Source organism: Otolemur garnettii, unplaced genomic scaffold (assembly GCF_000181295.1).
Source record: "Otolemur garnettii isolate 467f Iridium unplaced genomic scaffold, OtoGar3 scaffold00005, whole genome shotgun sequence".
Classification (NCBI taxonomy): domain Eukaryota; kingdom Metazoa; phylum Chordata; class Mammalia; order Primates; family Galagidae; genus Otolemur; species Otolemur garnettii.
The window spans coordinates 8,674,395-8,690,982 of record NW_003852400.1 but is presented as its reverse complement, the minus strand read 5'-3'; the positions used below and the strand labels follow the sequence as shown (position 1 = coordinate 8,690,982).

Here is a 16,588-nt window from a genome sequence, read left to right as displayed (position 1 = left end):
ATTTTTTAAGATCAAGTAACAGGATAGTCATATGAGATTTCTATGAAAACACAGTTTTGTGTTAGCAGAAGTTCCTGTGGTGTTAAATTATCTTACTCAAGTATGTATCTTTCCATGAGATATGTAACCAATTTCCCCACAATTTTATTGTTATAATTTTAACTAGAATGATGTGAACAGAAATGAAGAATAATTACGCACACCTAATGGCAGTTTTCATTGCATGAAGAGTGAAATTAGTAAGTGGGGCATTTAGAAGAGGAAGGCCGTGATACCTAAAATCAGGTAGCAGGCGGCCTGGAAGAGGAAAGTGGATTAAGTAGCTGACCAGGAAGCCTGAATAGATAAAGCAGGAATCTGAAAATTAAAACAGAACATTTGGTTGTAAGTCTAACAGTTTTTCTCATGTGTACATAACATGAAAAGTGTTATTTACTGGAAAAAGAGAAATGCAGTTCTAAACTTGAATGCAAATTTTCCTGAACTTCTCTGAGCCTGGTTCACTATGAAACAAGGGGTCTGGACAAAATGCACTCCGAGATCCCTTCCCTTTCTAACAGCTACAATTCAGTGTCTCTCTGTGCAACCCCGGCAAGCTAATATTCAGCAGGCTTTAATTAAACAGATATGAAAAGGACAAACATCACCTCCCTGTGCGTAAAAATTTTCATAAAAAATTTTAAAAGGTACAACCTTCTTTTTTTTGACATTTGAAACCGAAAATTATTTTTATTAAATCGCTGTTAAAAACTACAGGCAAAACTACAACTAAAGGAATTTGCCTGGCTTTTTAAAAAATAAAAATATTCTTCCTAAAAATGCTTCTTTTTGCCCTCTCTAACCTCAAAATTCCTTTATCCAATCATCTAAGAAAAGCTTCCTTCCAACTGTAATTGCCAACTGTAAGAATGCTGTGAACTGTTATTATATCTTTTATTTTTAAAGGAATGTGTTTTACATTTAAATTTAGAAATGATATATGTTTTGAAGTTACTCACTTAAAATGAAGATCTTTGAAAGTAAAGTGGGTTTCCACAATTCCCGTAGTTTTCACTCTAGTTCTGAGAACATCCTGCTGGGTTGGGATATAATTTGGTTGTGCTATTCTGTCCAAGTCATTTAAATAGCTGAAAAAAAAAAAAATAAGCAAAACAATACGCTAACATTAACACAGACAATAAAGATCATCTTAAATAGAGAGCAAAACACATTGCAATGCCTGCAAGATTTTAAAATCACTACAAGTTTTAAAATTTCAATGTAATGATATAAAACAACCAATTTATGCTTATATTTACGTAATTCCCACTGAAATAAAAGCATTTATACTTCTCTAGCCACTAAGCTCTTTTAAGATTTTTAAAATGTGTACTTTGTATCTTAATGACAGTGATTAGCAATTCAAAGAGAAAAACTTTTAAAAGACTCCCAAATTAATGTCCACTATGAGTTTGTTTCTTAAAATTCTGTATGACGCTTTTTAAAAACACTGCAATCCAGACATCAGTCTTTTGTTGAAGATTTTACAAAACTTAATTTTGAAGCAAGCAGTCAGGATCTCTTGGGCCAAGGCTGAGTGGGATGTTTCTTTTCCTCCAGCCTCACGCTGCCCAGGGGAAAGCACTGCACGTGCTCCCTCACTCCACATTTCACTCTCCCCAAATCTATACCCGTGTCACTCACGCATCGAATGCTCTCTGCCCATGATGCTGAATATGCAGTGATACGAAGACGTGGGGGGATCATACCATACAGTGTACGAGAGTAAATTATTTTGTGTCAAATTATATATGGTGGTCAATAACTCACAAAGGGTTCAAATAGAGAAGGGAATGTGGACCCAGGTGATTAAAAGGGTTCACTAATAGTGAACATGATTAATGGGAATGTCACTGACACCGGGAGAAGCTGCACGTCAGGAGGGAGGCAAAAACAGTCATGTTTTCCTTTCTCAGAAGGTAAGGCCACAAATAAGCTATGTAAAACCTTATTTTTACAAAGGGAGGAAGTCTGGAAGGCGTCCTCAGGTCAGCTGGATGTGTGGAACATCACCGTAGTAGTCTATAATTCTGAAGTAGTAACAGGACCAATAACTTAGAAACACACTTAGGTAAAGAGAGGTGCCAACAGCTACAACTTTAAATTGGAATTACCTTCTGAACCTATTTCTTAGCCAAGAACTTGGTCTTACAAACAAAAGGAGTTCAATTTATTTGATTTGTTGAGGATAGAGTTGCAAAATTATCCAAATACTTATGAATTACAACAACTATTTTCGGCAGTCGAATATATGAAGTGGTGTTGATATTATTATCCTGAGTCACCTGTATTTACTGAATTTAGGAGAATTTTATTGGTGATACTCTCCAGTACTTTACCTGTGCTTTTAATTCTACATACATAATATTTTACTGATACAGGACAGGTGGTGGTGCCCCAGCCACCTCAGCTGAGCTGGGCTGGAGGACCCGCCGCCTCAGCCTTGGTGGTGTTGGTGTCGTGGCAGCCGGCAAGGAACCAGTAGGCTGAAGCATAGGCAAGGGGGGGAGCCTCCATCCCCCACCGGAGGCTCCAGTAGCCAAAGGGATGGGACAACTGCTGGGGAGACACCGGCACCTTGGTGTCTCCTTCCCCTTTACATTTATGACTAAAAATGGAACCCCCATTTCCTATGCCCAGGTCAATTTTATGTAAGTTTCCTAGGCCTCAATTCTGTGAATGGACTGTGTCCATTCATTAGTACATTCATTCACCTTGCCCCAGCGGAAGGGACTGTGTCCATGCATTTCCTGGCCTCATAGAGAAGGAACTATATATACCACTAAATGGAGAGAAATGGAGAAGAGAGAAAAAGAGAGAGTTTTTCTCTCCTAACTTGGGTTTTCTCTCCCTACCATAAACTTTAGTGTTTTTGTATTCTTTTCTGTAAATAAATTCTGTCTTGCCACTGATCTGTGATCCGCAGATTTATTCTTCAAATCACCGAGACCAAGAACCTGAAAGTCTGGTATCAGATTTGGCGAGCCAGCCAGGAGACACAACGAAATGCTGGTATCATTACTGTAAAAAAATCTGATTTAATAAACTAATAAAACAAGCCAGGGCAGTATTTTACTGACTGTTCCTTTAAAATAGTGAGCAGCTCATTTAACTATAATGTGCTCTGGTTACATACAAATTCTTTTGCTTATAAATGCTGTAGTTCTAATAGTTTCTAAAAATAATATTTATGCTTCAGCAAGACAAAAAAAAAAAAAAAAGTACCGTGAAAAACCCAATCATTTTAAGTGAGCGCAGTCCTAGTGAGCAGCCTGGCAACACCCCACCACCTCCAGTCAAGAACTTAGACATCAAGATGCTCTCTGACCACTATGGAGAAAAAGGTTTCCATTGTTTCTTTCACTCTCAAAAAACGGCTACATTATTCCATTTTAAGGTCAGAATTACTAGCAATGAAATAATGGGAAGCCAAAACAACACTTCCCCCAATGCACGTCTAAGCAGCGTGCACAGGACAGAGGATCTTGGTCAAGAGACGGAGGGAGTCTAGAATTCCTCCCATACAGTAAGGCAGAAAACGTTGATCTGTTGTCACCAAGCAGAACGCCTAAATTACTGAAGTAGCTCCTTTTGCTGGGCTCAGCTCAGAATAATCTTCTCCCTGCAATAGTGTTTCCTATTTAAGTGTGTCTGCAGATGCTAGTGGCGCCAAAGCAAACATTACAGCTTAAGTGTTGTGCTCTTCCTCTAAGTAATTTTCCTGATTTGTCTTCTAAATTCAGTGAAGTGTTATTATTCATTCATTATTAAACAATATTATATTGAGGGTTCACTATGTGGGGATACACCATTAGGCTAAACCAGATGTCACTGGACTCACAGTGTGTGTAGTGGCAGAGACAGAAAATGATCAAAGAGTTAGAATGTAAATATCAATCAAATAACCTCAAAATGAACATAAATCTGAAGGAAAAATCCATCTGCATTATGAGTACCTAGACAGGGAAGAAAGGAACTACTCAGTGGGTCAAAGAGTATTTCCTTCTTGAAGTGATGGCATCAGTTGGAGAACGGACTATATATTCAATAAGCATAAGTTACATACATATACCTACACACACCACGTATGTAGTAATATACGTGGTTTACAATAAGTATAAAATGTACAGTAAGAAATACAGGTTTATAAAGATTGCTGTGGGTGGTACAATGATAACATACTACATATGCACTCACATTAAATCATGTATTACATAGTGCCTGCCCTGACACTCAGTAAGTCTTCGGTCCTTGGGAACCATACCCCGTTTGGGTTTTCACTGGGGCTAAGTGTATGCATTGACCTTTCCATACCTGTCATCTTCTATCTACTCTTTACTTGTGTTCCTAGGAGCCCAAAGCTCTGTCATGACCACTAAACAATCTTGGAAAAGAAAATGCATGCACAGCACGTTTTAAAGGCCAAACAACCCTACACACACCTGACAGAGTATGCACACCAAATCGTGGGAAGAAATATTTGATTTTTACAAATTCTATGTAGATCACCAAACAGAAAACTTCCTGAGCTTTTATACTTTAAAAAAGTCTATGTAGATTACCAAACAGAAAGCTTCTTGAGGTTTTATAACTTGCTTTACAAGCTTTCTAGGGCTATTGCCAGGAAAATAAAGGCAAATTTTTCTTCTAAAAACTCTACTTAAATACCTGTAAACAGTGTTTAATCCAACAGGGCACACACAATTGAGAATTTTCAAGTGTAAAATTGTCTTACTGATTGAGAAAACATCTTGGGATTGAAACACATCCCTTCAAGAAATCCCTACTCATTGAACAAGTAGTTCTCCTCAGGCAACACTAGTATAATAAAAAGAACTCTAATCACTTATTGTCTCATATGGCTAGCTCCAAGTAAACTAGAGATACACCTAAATTCGCAGTGAATTTTAGGAAATTCCAATTAGTTTCTTGGAAATGTACTGGAAACAGTCCCCTTCTGCTTGTTTCAACGAAAATTGCATAAGCACAAGTCTCTAGAGACACCGCTGAGCATGTAAGAAACAACAGCATTGCTATCTACAAACACACACACCAAAGAAAGTTTTCAAATACTGCCATCCTGAATATGCTCTTAGGAACGTGTCAGCCAAATGTGCAATAAAATTTTTGACTTGGAGGTATATTTGACTTGCAAGTAATTATTCGTGATAGTTTAGCTCTGAAGTTATGATTACTTACTAGGCTGCAGAATCGTTCAGCTGGTACTCTCGGGATCTGTTGAAACATGCTTGTACACCACTGTCATTCCACAACCTCTTTATCACACCAGCAAGTTCTGTAGTCATAAAGCCCTCCTCAGCGGCTCCAGCAAGCACAAAGAGCTGGCGAGCATCATCCTGAACATTCAAAGAACAGTTTTGGTTTTTTTTTTTTTTTTTTTTTAAATAAAAAGGCAGATAGCAGAGATAAAAAGTACAAAGGAAAACATAAATTTAAATAATGCTATAGTGAATTTTGTTCGTGTCATTACTAAAGTCTTGACTTTTCTTACTCTAAAGTACCACTTAAAATTGGCTTACCCCAAAGAGCATAATTATGAGTCATGAATCTGTGCTTGCTGCCATTGATAACACCTATCAAGGCATTGGGAAGTTGCAAGAATGGCTGAAGTTATAATTCACGACGAGAACATTCACCCAGTGTTCCCCGTCAGCTTGTTGTACTGAAGACGATCATATTTGAGAAAACAGAAGAAACTATGTCTTGCTTACTCCCTTCCCAAAAGGCTTCTAATCTAAAAACACATCACACCTCTAGAAATGACACGAATATAAATGCTAGCTTTCTCATGTACCTTATAGATGTAAAACCAGTTCAGAAAAGAAAGAAGTCAATGTGGAGGAAGCAAGGCTAGTATGTGAGTATCACAAAGTAGTCTAAGGTTTTTAAGAGACCTTAAAGTTTAATGCAAACGTTAAACTCCACGGGATAAGAGCAGAGAGGAAGTTTGCTGATCCAGAAATAGAAAACAAGCACATCTTTGGAGTAGAAATACTCATGATAAACAGAAAACAGCATACAAAAGTTTCTAAATGAAGAAATACTGTATAAAAGTTAAATTTTGAGGCTACTAATATTCATAGTTGTTCTGATGGACAAATAGTCACTCTAGATCAGTGCTAGTCAAAAATATAATTATGAACCACTAATGCAATCAAAATTATCTAATATTTAAAAAAATAAGAAAAAAAAAAGCCGGGGACGTGGGGGAAGTACTTTTATCAGCATACTTTACTTAACCTATATACAAATAATTGAAACACATAATCAATATAAAACTATTTTGAAATAGTTCATATTCTTCTTTAATACGTATTTGAAATCTGTTGTGGATCTGATACACTATGTTGCACCTCTCCATCAGACTAGACACATTTTAAGTACTCCACAGCCACATGTGGGTAGCAGCTACTACACCAGGTAACAACTAGTCTACAGGTAATAACATGGCTAGTCCAAGTTGTCAGCTTCACAGAGTTCTCTTTAGCCTGAGAGATGTAGCTTTCTGCTAATGCAGTGAGTGGCTGGTGCCTAACTTTTCTCTTGTAGCAGATGCTTCCGAGGGGATGGCACACGTTATGGGAAGGTGCACAGAAGTGAAGCAGCGTGGAGTGCCACAGGCGAGCACAGTGTACTAGCTGACAGCATAAATTCATCCTGTTGCCAATTTGCGAGAAATTTTCTCTTCAGCTGGAACCCATCATGGAAAATAATTAAGTCTCTCAGCATGAGAACATATTATTCAAGCATATGTTTCCCTTTTTAGTAAATCACAAGAGAAAGGCATGCAAGCAGGCAACTCACGCACAATATCCTCTATAAACCCCCAGAACACACTTCCGAGCCATTCTTGGCACCATTAACCTAATTCCAGCAAACAAATATTCAATTTTCCAAACAACTATCTATACACAATTTCTGAAGGGGTCCATGTTTATTTATCAAACTACATCAAATATAATTTCTCTATTTTAGAAAAGTACCTTCCATCTAAGTTTATAATAGGCTTTCTTCATAGTATCTTCATTCAATTTCTAAAGTTTCGACACTAAAGACTAAGGTCCTACTGCATGGGTCATAAAATCACATTCTCCTTAAACTTTCAGGAAGAGACCTAAAGACGTAAGAAACTGTGGAAGCTATATTTGTCAGTTTCACCCTCTCCGTGGCATTCAAAAATGTCTCTTCTTTTTTTAAATTCCACATATAAATGAGATCATACAATATTTTTCTTTCTACATCCGGGTTGTTTCACTTCGTATAATGGCTTTTGGTGCCCCCCCACCTCCAAAAAAAGAAGGGAAATCAAATACTCAGAGACAAAGAATGAGACAGTAGTCAGCAGAGGCAGGTGTGTGGAACATACAGGCAGAAGTAGTTCAAAGGATAGAATGAACATATAGAAGAGAGCAAATGGATAATGTAAGGGCCATCGTATATAAAATTGAATAGGTATTTCTGTTATGTGAGTGCAGTTTCGCTGCTCTTGGCACAAAAGTTTGTGAGATGATGGATATGTTCATTTCCTTCCCCTCAGTAAATCCTTTACTATCTATATGTATTTCAGTATCAAGCTGTGAACCACAAATAAAATTTACTTCTTTTAGAGGTCCTCCTTCACAAAATATAAAATAGCCTACTTTCCTTGAAAACTAATTGGAGTATTCACCTCCACGTCATCAGCAGAACCTTCAGGTGTCTGTAGATGAGCTTTCAGAAAATAAATTTGAGCAGTAAGGCACTGTAGAAATTATCCTGCCTAATATTTTATTTAGTATAAAAAGGCACAGAGTGGTGAAGAAATTTATTTAAAGTTCAATGGTGAATTAACCACCCAATCATATAAATTAGTATGGAGCCACTGTCTAACACGGGAAAAAAATTAAAAATTGCAAAACAAAGACAATGATCATATCTTGCCATGGAACGAGATAAGACTGGAGCTTGGTCAGGAGGGCTACCAGTTAAAAAAAGAAACTCTTTTATGGTGTTAAAAAGAAAGAAATGTTATTTGCCAGGCAATTATGTGAGAGTAGCAAGGAAAAATTCTTGGATGTAACTAAGGTAAATATTTTCAAATTACTAATAACTAAAAGAAAATATGATTCAGATAACATAAATTTCAGTTCACAGAAAGGAGCTATGAAATGCCATTTTGTCAAGGGACAAATAATAGGTCCTCCTTCCCAGTGATGGTCAGACAACAGCTGGAATAGTGTTCTTATTTAATGACTGTACATTTTATTTAAAGCTGTCACCAACTTTATAAGCATTCAGAAGAGTCTTCCCAGGATGGGAAGGAGAAGACTTCGAGGGATCCTAATGGCTGTCCTCTCACATATTAAGAATCACAAATGGCAAGAAAGAATGTTGGCTGCAGAGCAGAAAAAGGAACAGTCTTAGAGCAGAAGATACCCAATTTCAATTCAGTAAGAGGAACGCTTTTTGACAATCAAAGCCATCTAAAAAACAAAAAAGGGAAGGAGAGTGAGAGATTCAGGTTTTTTTAGCAAAGGCTTGATGACCTGGTATACAACAGACAAGATTTATAAATGAAATTAAGACTTGAAATGAAAAATATCCAAAAGCCTTTCTAAAATAAAAACTAAATAATATAATAAAGGAGTTTTCAAAACAATACCTTTGAAACTTTGTCCATTGGGATAATAATGTCATGAGTAATGTACAAATGGAATCTCATTTCAATACAGTGTGATTATTTCATTAAAAACATAGCCCATTCACATATTTAATCTACTACCCTTTTCACAACATGCATTAGCACTCTTGTAAGTCTAAGACGGCCTACAGTGCTCTTACAAAAGTAAGCATACCCTTAAGGAAATTCCTAAGAACTTTACTAAATCCATCACTCCATGGCTCATTGTGCCAATATCAGACATTGAAAAGTTGTTTTAAAAATATGTAAATATAAAACACATTTTCTCTAAAAACACAAATGTAATGCAACTAAAAATGACTTGAAGCAAAGAAATAGGAAGCCACTGTCATTTTTTCTGGACAACTGCTCAAAAGGAGGAGAAACTTAAAAATAATTAAAGGCTTAATTTTAACTAAATTATAGAAAGCACAATTTTTAAATAAACTGTAGTACATTTACCATGAAGCATGAGTTGCACTCAAGGGTAATTACTGATGAATGTATTGCACATCTATGTATACATTTATTTATATTTTTAGATTTTAAAGGTATAAACTTTTTTTTAATTAAGTCATAGCTATCTACATTAATACTACCATGGGGTACAAGAGAAATATTAATTTTTAAATGCTGTTTATATCAACAATAGAATCTACTGTCAAAAGCGACATGGAAATATATGATAATTAACAAGTGAGCCGAGGAAGGTAGATGTGAACTATGCTAGAAGCACATATAAATTTGAAGTGATAGCTAATACCATTTTGCCACACACATACCTCAGTATTTCTCAGAATTAAAATAATAAAAAAACTTTCAGGCTTGACACCTATAGCACAGAGGTTATGGTGCCAGCCACAAACACCGAGACTGGCGGGTTCCAACCCAGCCTGGGCCAGCAAAACAACAATGACAACTGCAACAACAACAGAAAAATAGCCGGGCATTGTGGTGAGCATCTGTAGCCCCTCAGCTACTTGGGAGGCTGAGGCAAGAGAATTGCTTGAGCCCAGGAGTTTGTGGTTGCTGTGAGCTGTGACACCACAGCTCTACCAAGGACGACATAGTGAAAATGTGTCTCAGAAAGAAAATTTTTCATTTTAGTTCTCATACATAAACCAGAACATTATTAAAAATGATTCAAGCATTTACCTAGAAAAAAACAAGTAAAAATAACCAGCAACATTTTTAAAAAGACTGGAGAAAAAGACTGATCTTACCCGATATTAAAAGCCCACAATATGTAGAACAGTCTGATATTTATGTTGTTCAATAGGAGAAAAAAATGTCAAATCTAAACGTCTATGACAAATGTAGGCAACACAAGTCAGTAAGAAAGGATGCAAAAATTTAAAAAACACAAACACCTCCTGGGTGAAGGGCTCAACTGCAACCCGGACTTTACCTAACAAACGCCAACAATGTAGCACAATTGTATGTGCCCTTATATTAATCTGAAAATTAAAAAAAAATTAAAAAAACACAGATCCGGGGGCACCTGTGGCTCAAAGGAGTAGGGTGCTGGCCCATATACCAGAGCTGGTGGGTTCAAACCCAGCCCGGCCAAAAACTGCAAAAAAAAAAATAAACCATGGATTAATAATGAGATGTCCACCTAAAAGAGAATAGAATAATGTAGATTTTTATTCAATGCATACAACAAAACAAGTTTCAGAAGGATTGAAGAAACAAATGTTAAAATTCACTCACCTACAAATCTTTAAAAATATAAATCTTTGGTTGAGAAAGAATCTTCTACATTTAAATACAATGGAAGAAATAATAGAAAAAGATTTTTAAAAAATTAAAAAACACAGTATTACCGTAACATCAAAGGCAATAAGCAGAATGTGAGAAAACATTTGGATTAGTGGACAAAAGGTTAGTCCACATGGGCATGTAAACAAGAAAATAGATATTAAATATCAAGACTCCCAGGTATAAATAACTAAAGGGACAATAAACAAGCACAGAGAAATAAAAACAATCACAAAGATATGAAGACTTGTACTACTACACTAAAAATTAAAAATGCAAGTTATATTGACATACAATTTACTAATAACAAGTTAGCAAAGACTTTTTCTAAAATCTAAGACTCATAAATTTTGGTGGCCCAGGGTGCTAAGAAAAGGCACTTATAAACTATTGTAAGGAAGGTAAACTAGTACAATCTTTCTCAAGAGTCATCTGGCAAAACTGGAAGACACACATAAACTAACTAATGAAAATAATCAGGAAAATTATTGATACTGAAAAGTGGCTGCTATGCAGGAGCATACGAGGGCTTTATAAAGAAGAGTTAGGTCAACCCAAGGCAAAGCTTCCTGTTCCTCTCAGCCTAATGGGTTTCAAGTAAGTGCTTCTTAAACTATCTCTGATGAAAGAACCAGAGTGGTATTTTATTTTATCTGTATTTGTTTCCAATCTATGTCACAAAAGTACAAGAAAAATAAATTAAATGATACACAACAAAAATCTGTATTTTTAAAACTATCAGAGTTAACATAAATTTAACATTCACCTTAATTTCTATACTAATGTTGTGCTTATTCTTGTGATCCATGGGCCACATTTTGAGCACCACTGTTGTACATGTCTCGTGCCTGAGACATACTAATAGGCCCATATGTAATGGTTCTTGAACTTCACATTATTAGAAAAATATTAATCTGAATTATCAGTGGATTATTACCCTCATTTTGAGGAAATCCTGTAAGGGCTAGGCATACTTGACTGCTCTACGCCAGCCTTGGAAACAGTTTTGTTCTCTCTCATTTTGAATAATGTATAATCTCTCTTGCAAATCTGGTAACTTCAAATGTGAAGCAAACCACAGAAAATCAGATGTAAAATCAAAAATTTTACATCTTTTTACTCAGTTCTCACCAAATCAGCCTACATAGTAAGATGTAATTCCAATCAAAGTATCATCCATCTTTTGTTGTTTGTTTTACTTCAACAGGATTAAAACAAATCCTGGAGGGTATTGAGATTCCTTTTAATTTCGGGAACATTAAGGATCAGGAAAATTAAATTGAGTCTCAATACCACAAGGGAAATTCATGATGACCCTTGATATCTGGTAAAGGAATGATAGGATGGCATAGAGTGATCTTACTCTACCAGATACCAGTTAATTTTATGAAGTGACAGAAATTAATGTGATTCTGACGAAAGTAATGGTAGCATAATAAGAATTACAGAATAAAACAATTACAGCAATAATATTTACTGAGCATCTGTTATGATGAAGGCACATGGCAGGACCTTAATATTCACTATGTCATTATTCCTCACGACCTTACAAAGTAGATGCTATCATTATTCCCATTTTACTACAAGGAAACAAGCTTAGAGGTTAAATAATTTAATAAATGATATGGAAAAAATATATATATCAACTTAAAAAATGGAGTCCACAAACACCCAATTTAATGCTAAGGGTAGCATTTCAAAGTCACTGAGGAATGCACTGCTTATCTATTAAAAGGCTGCAAGGCAAGAGATGATGAGATTATAAAATTCATTTCCATCCAACCTAGCAACAAATACAAATAACATGTACAGGTGCATAAAGAGATAAATATTAAAAATAAACTATAAACATTCTGGAACAGTGGTTCTCAACCTTCCTAACGCCACAACCCTTTAATACAGTTCCTCATGTTGTGGTGACCCCCAACCATAAAGTTATTTTCGTTGTACGGTTGGGGGTCACCACAACATGAGGAACTGTATTAAAGGGTCACAGCGTTAGGAAGGTTGAGAACCACTAGTCTAGAAAATAGAAAAATAAAATCATTGAAAAAAAAATTGTTAGAGAATTCCTTTCTAACAAAAAACAAAACACAGAGAAGTCAAAGTTGATTATGAAAACCTTAATGGATCTTTAACAAGCAGAGTACAATTTCAAAGAAGTAAAAGAAATATGTTGGTCAAAGATATATATGATATACAAAGGAGGGTTAATATCCTTAACAGTTCAAAAAGAATCAATGTGAAAAGAACAGCTGAACAGAATTACTAAAAAGAGTTCACAGGAGAAATACAAATAGACAAAATATTTTAAAACAACTCTCAGCTTGACTAAAAAATAAAATAAAAACTAGAAAAGGCAAAAAGGTAATATTTCTCATTCATCAGACATTAAAAATGAAAAACTGATAATATCTAAGTTGTGAGACTGTGAAAATAAACACTGATGCATGGTTGTTAGAGAAGTTTATTCGTGTTGCTTTTCCTTGGAAAGTAAATCTCTGGCACCTATCAAAATTCAGTATCTGGTTAATGTTCAGCTTCTAGGAACTGATACTTCGGACACAGAAATATAGTCACACTGTTTCTTATTCATATACTGCTCTTCTCCTGTTTTTTGTCTAAAAATTCTTATGCATGTTTCAGTACTAGGTTCAAACGTCCCTTCCTCATGTCCGGGGCCATGTTTAATTCAGCTTGTATTCCTCAGCACAATTCCAGAGCCCGAGCAGTATTTTAAAAGCATGTGTAAGGGCGAGGCGACACAGAGCTTGGCAGCAGACCACTCAGAAGCAATACGAGAACATGAAGGCATCCGCGTGCATTAATGACGTCTAGAGCAAACAGAAACAATATTCTGAAGGTATGAAGAGAAGAGTTGCTGGCGTACAACTAGAGTGAGTCTGGAAGAGGGGGTCAAAATAAAGACAAGCAAAAGCGGTCCCACGTATAGATTCCTAAGGAACAGAAAGCTGGTTAAAAAAAAAAAAGCCTATGGTGAGAAAGTAGTTATTTCCAGTCTTGAAACTAAGCCCATGTTTTAAAAAAAGGGAGTGGGGGAGGAGGACCCAGCTCCTCGGGAGGCTGAAACAAGAGAATCGCCTAAGCTCAAGAGCTGGAGGTTGCTGTGTGCTGTGATGCCTTGGCATTCTACCCAGGGCGTCAAAGTAAAACTCTGTCTTTAAAAAAAAAAAAAAAAAAAAGTGGGGGGAGGGGAATACTCCTTAAGAAAAAAATTTCAAGATGAAAAAGAACTCATAAAAGCTGCTTCACTGACCCTTCATAATCTCCTAGAATGGAGCCTACAAAACCTTTCTCTATTATAACCATATAGAAGATCTGAATGCAGAATACTGTTTACATGAATTTGATAAAAAGTTTAAATTACCATAACTGGAACTGCTATAAAGTACAATTTACATGAATTCTTTCTGCTTAACCCAAGAGTGGATTCTTTCTGTGTAGTTCTTTTAAGCAATGATTAAAAAGCTTAATGTGATTTCAAGATCATTTTTAATAATTATGCATAACATTCTTCTAAACTGTCTTCTATGAAATGAGATTTGATCATATTTAGCATATTTTTTCCTTATCTGCTAACCCATTCAGCTGTAATTTAAGCATTTATCATTTATTCATTCAATAAATGCTTTCTGAGCACAAAAGCGTTTGTCCAATGAATAAATGATGTATGTATAAATTATTAATGATGATCTTGAAATATACTTGAAAATTTATTAATCACACAAAGCCTTTAAATCTTTGTTTCAAACAAAAAACTTAGCAAGTAAATATGCCCCAGTAACTTATAAGAAAAATTGAAAGTAACTTATTTTTAAAAAAATGTTTTATTTGACTAATTTAAAATGTTAAAAATAAAAAACGTAGCCAACACTAAGACAAAATGAAAAAGTTACATGTTATACACACATATATTGAACACACAAAAATACAAAGGAACTATAAAAATAAACAGTAGGAATAGTAATATAAAAATACATCTACTTTGTATAAAAATATTAAAAATTAACCTACAGATTTGGCTACAGCTTTCTGGTCAAGTTTTATGCATTCATTAAAAAATGAATCAGAAAAGTATGAGCTATACACAGATAGCAAACTTGAAACAAACAGATGAAACAACTGAACAGAACCTTAGGGGGAAAAAAAAAGATATCCTATGGATTAGTCCAAAGCTGCTTCAAAGCAAACTGAAGCAAATTACTGCTTCAAATAAGGAAGTGCGGCACAGTGCCTTAGTTACTGGCTATATGGCAATTTTTCTATCACAGGGTTCCCAGGGTTCCAGTTTCTTTTAGCAAAATAAAGGGATAGAACTACTTTATTTCCAATGGTCGTTTTCAGCTCTAAAATTCCGATATGTGTTTTTCCCTAGCCAGTATTTTCCTATTCCAAAGCCAAGCAAATGTTTATACTCTTTTCATTATTCAAGATTAGACTGCTTTTTGTCTGGACGTGAATATAAATAATTAGATCATTTCAGCATTCCAAATTATAGAACGGAGTTTGAAGAGCGTCAGTCTAAGCAGTTTACTCAACACTAACTCCTGAAAGTTGTCGCTGGGACACTGAAGTATGCACTATAACGTGCTCTGAGAAAACACTGCTGTCTCTGTTCAGTTGAGCAAATCATCTGAGAAAGTGTGGCTATGGAGGACACATATTCAGTCTAACTTCATTCACTTCTCCACTTTTGACTCCCTTTATAAAACAATTCTGATAGCTGTCATGTCTATTACACACAGTATGGTACTGACATGCAAGTTATTCTGTTTACTCCTCAATCAGACCTGCTATGACAAATGTAATAACTTGGCTCGGCACCTGTGGCTCAAGTGGCTAAGGCGCCAGCCACATACACCTAAGGTGGTAGGTTCTAACTCAGCCCGGCCCTACCAAAACAACAATGACAGATGCAACCAAAAAATAGCCGGGCATTGTGGTGGGCGCCTGTGGTCCCAGCTGCTTGGGAGGCAAAGGCAGGAGACTCGCTTGAGCCTAGGAGCTGGAGATTGCTGTGAGCTGTGACGCCACAGCACTCTACCCAGGAGGATAGCTTGAGGCTCTGTCTCAAAAAAAAAAAAAAAAAAAAGTAATAACTTAAGAACTTACCGCCCGAGCTGAGTCCCCAAAGTCTATCTTCAACCTCCCCATGGCCCGAATGATGGCGATGATTGACTGGATGGTGTTACTGTAGACCACCGCTTTGTACTGTTTACACTCCTCTTCTGAATAACCAGCTTCGTGGATGATTCTAAACAAGACAAAGGGAAGAAAAGAACACTTACTTCCTTTGATGCAAAGGTAACAGTAAATGCAGAAAACAGATTTCATGTTTAAGTCTACTTACTTCATCTGCTTCACAATTGTACTTTTCCCAGATTCACCAGCACCTAAAAAAATAAAAATTCTATATTGATTATTATTACTAAATTATACCACCTCCCAATACACACAACACACACACTGTCTCTTAGAGCTGAATTTTATTTTATACTCAACGAGAAACAAAACAGCAAATATGAAGGCTGAGCTAGTCTAAAGATGTAACATACGACGTAAGGATGACAGTTCATAACGGAGTACTGCATTTGGGAGTTGAGCTAAATTAACAGATTACAGCTATTCTTGCATGAGAGAAAATAGGTAACTATATGAGATGATGGATATGTTCATTTGTTTCACTACAGTAACCATTTTACTATAAATATTATATTTCTCTCTTATATCATGCTTTATACATTAAACATACAAAATAAAGGCTTTTTGCAAATAAAAATAAAATGAGCTGTATTTGTTTCTAAACATGTAGAATGAGGCCCATCTCCCTGTTACTTTATAATAGTTAAATTCAATAAACTCAACTAAAAAAAAGTTTTCACTCTTGTTTATGAATATTCTCTAAAGTATTAAAAAATTCCATCTTCTCCAACTTAAACTGATACACTCAAGATTCTGCTCCCCATTGGAAGATTTTTAACTGCTTGACCAATTATCTTAATTTTAACCTTTGGCTCTTGTGAAGTAGACAACAGTGGCTCCAAGAAACCCCATGAACAGGAATTCTTAAATGTCAGATGTTTGTAT

At 35.8% G+C, this 16,588-nt stretch overlaps 1 protein-coding gene across 2 annotated transcripts in view; it reads right to left on the bottom strand.

Moving 5' to 3' along the window:
- GNAI1 (G protein subunit alpha i1) overlaps positions 1–16,588 on the bottom strand; it is an 84,386-nt gene that overhangs the window by 14,041 nt on the left and 53,757 nt on the right. For both annotated transcript variants that reach the window (XM_003782622.3, XM_023518933.1), the window contains exons 2-5: positions 15,852–15,894; positions 15,614–15,755; positions 5,239–5,396; positions 999–1,127 (exon numbers count right to left, since the gene is read on the bottom strand). In XM_003782622.3, the coding sequence (XP_003782670.1) occupies positions 999–1,127; positions 5,239–5,396; positions 15,614–15,755; positions 15,852–15,894 (472 nt within the window). The remainder of the gene's footprint in view (positions 1–998; positions 1,128–5,238; positions 5,397–15,613; positions 15,756–15,851; positions 15,895–16,588) is intronic.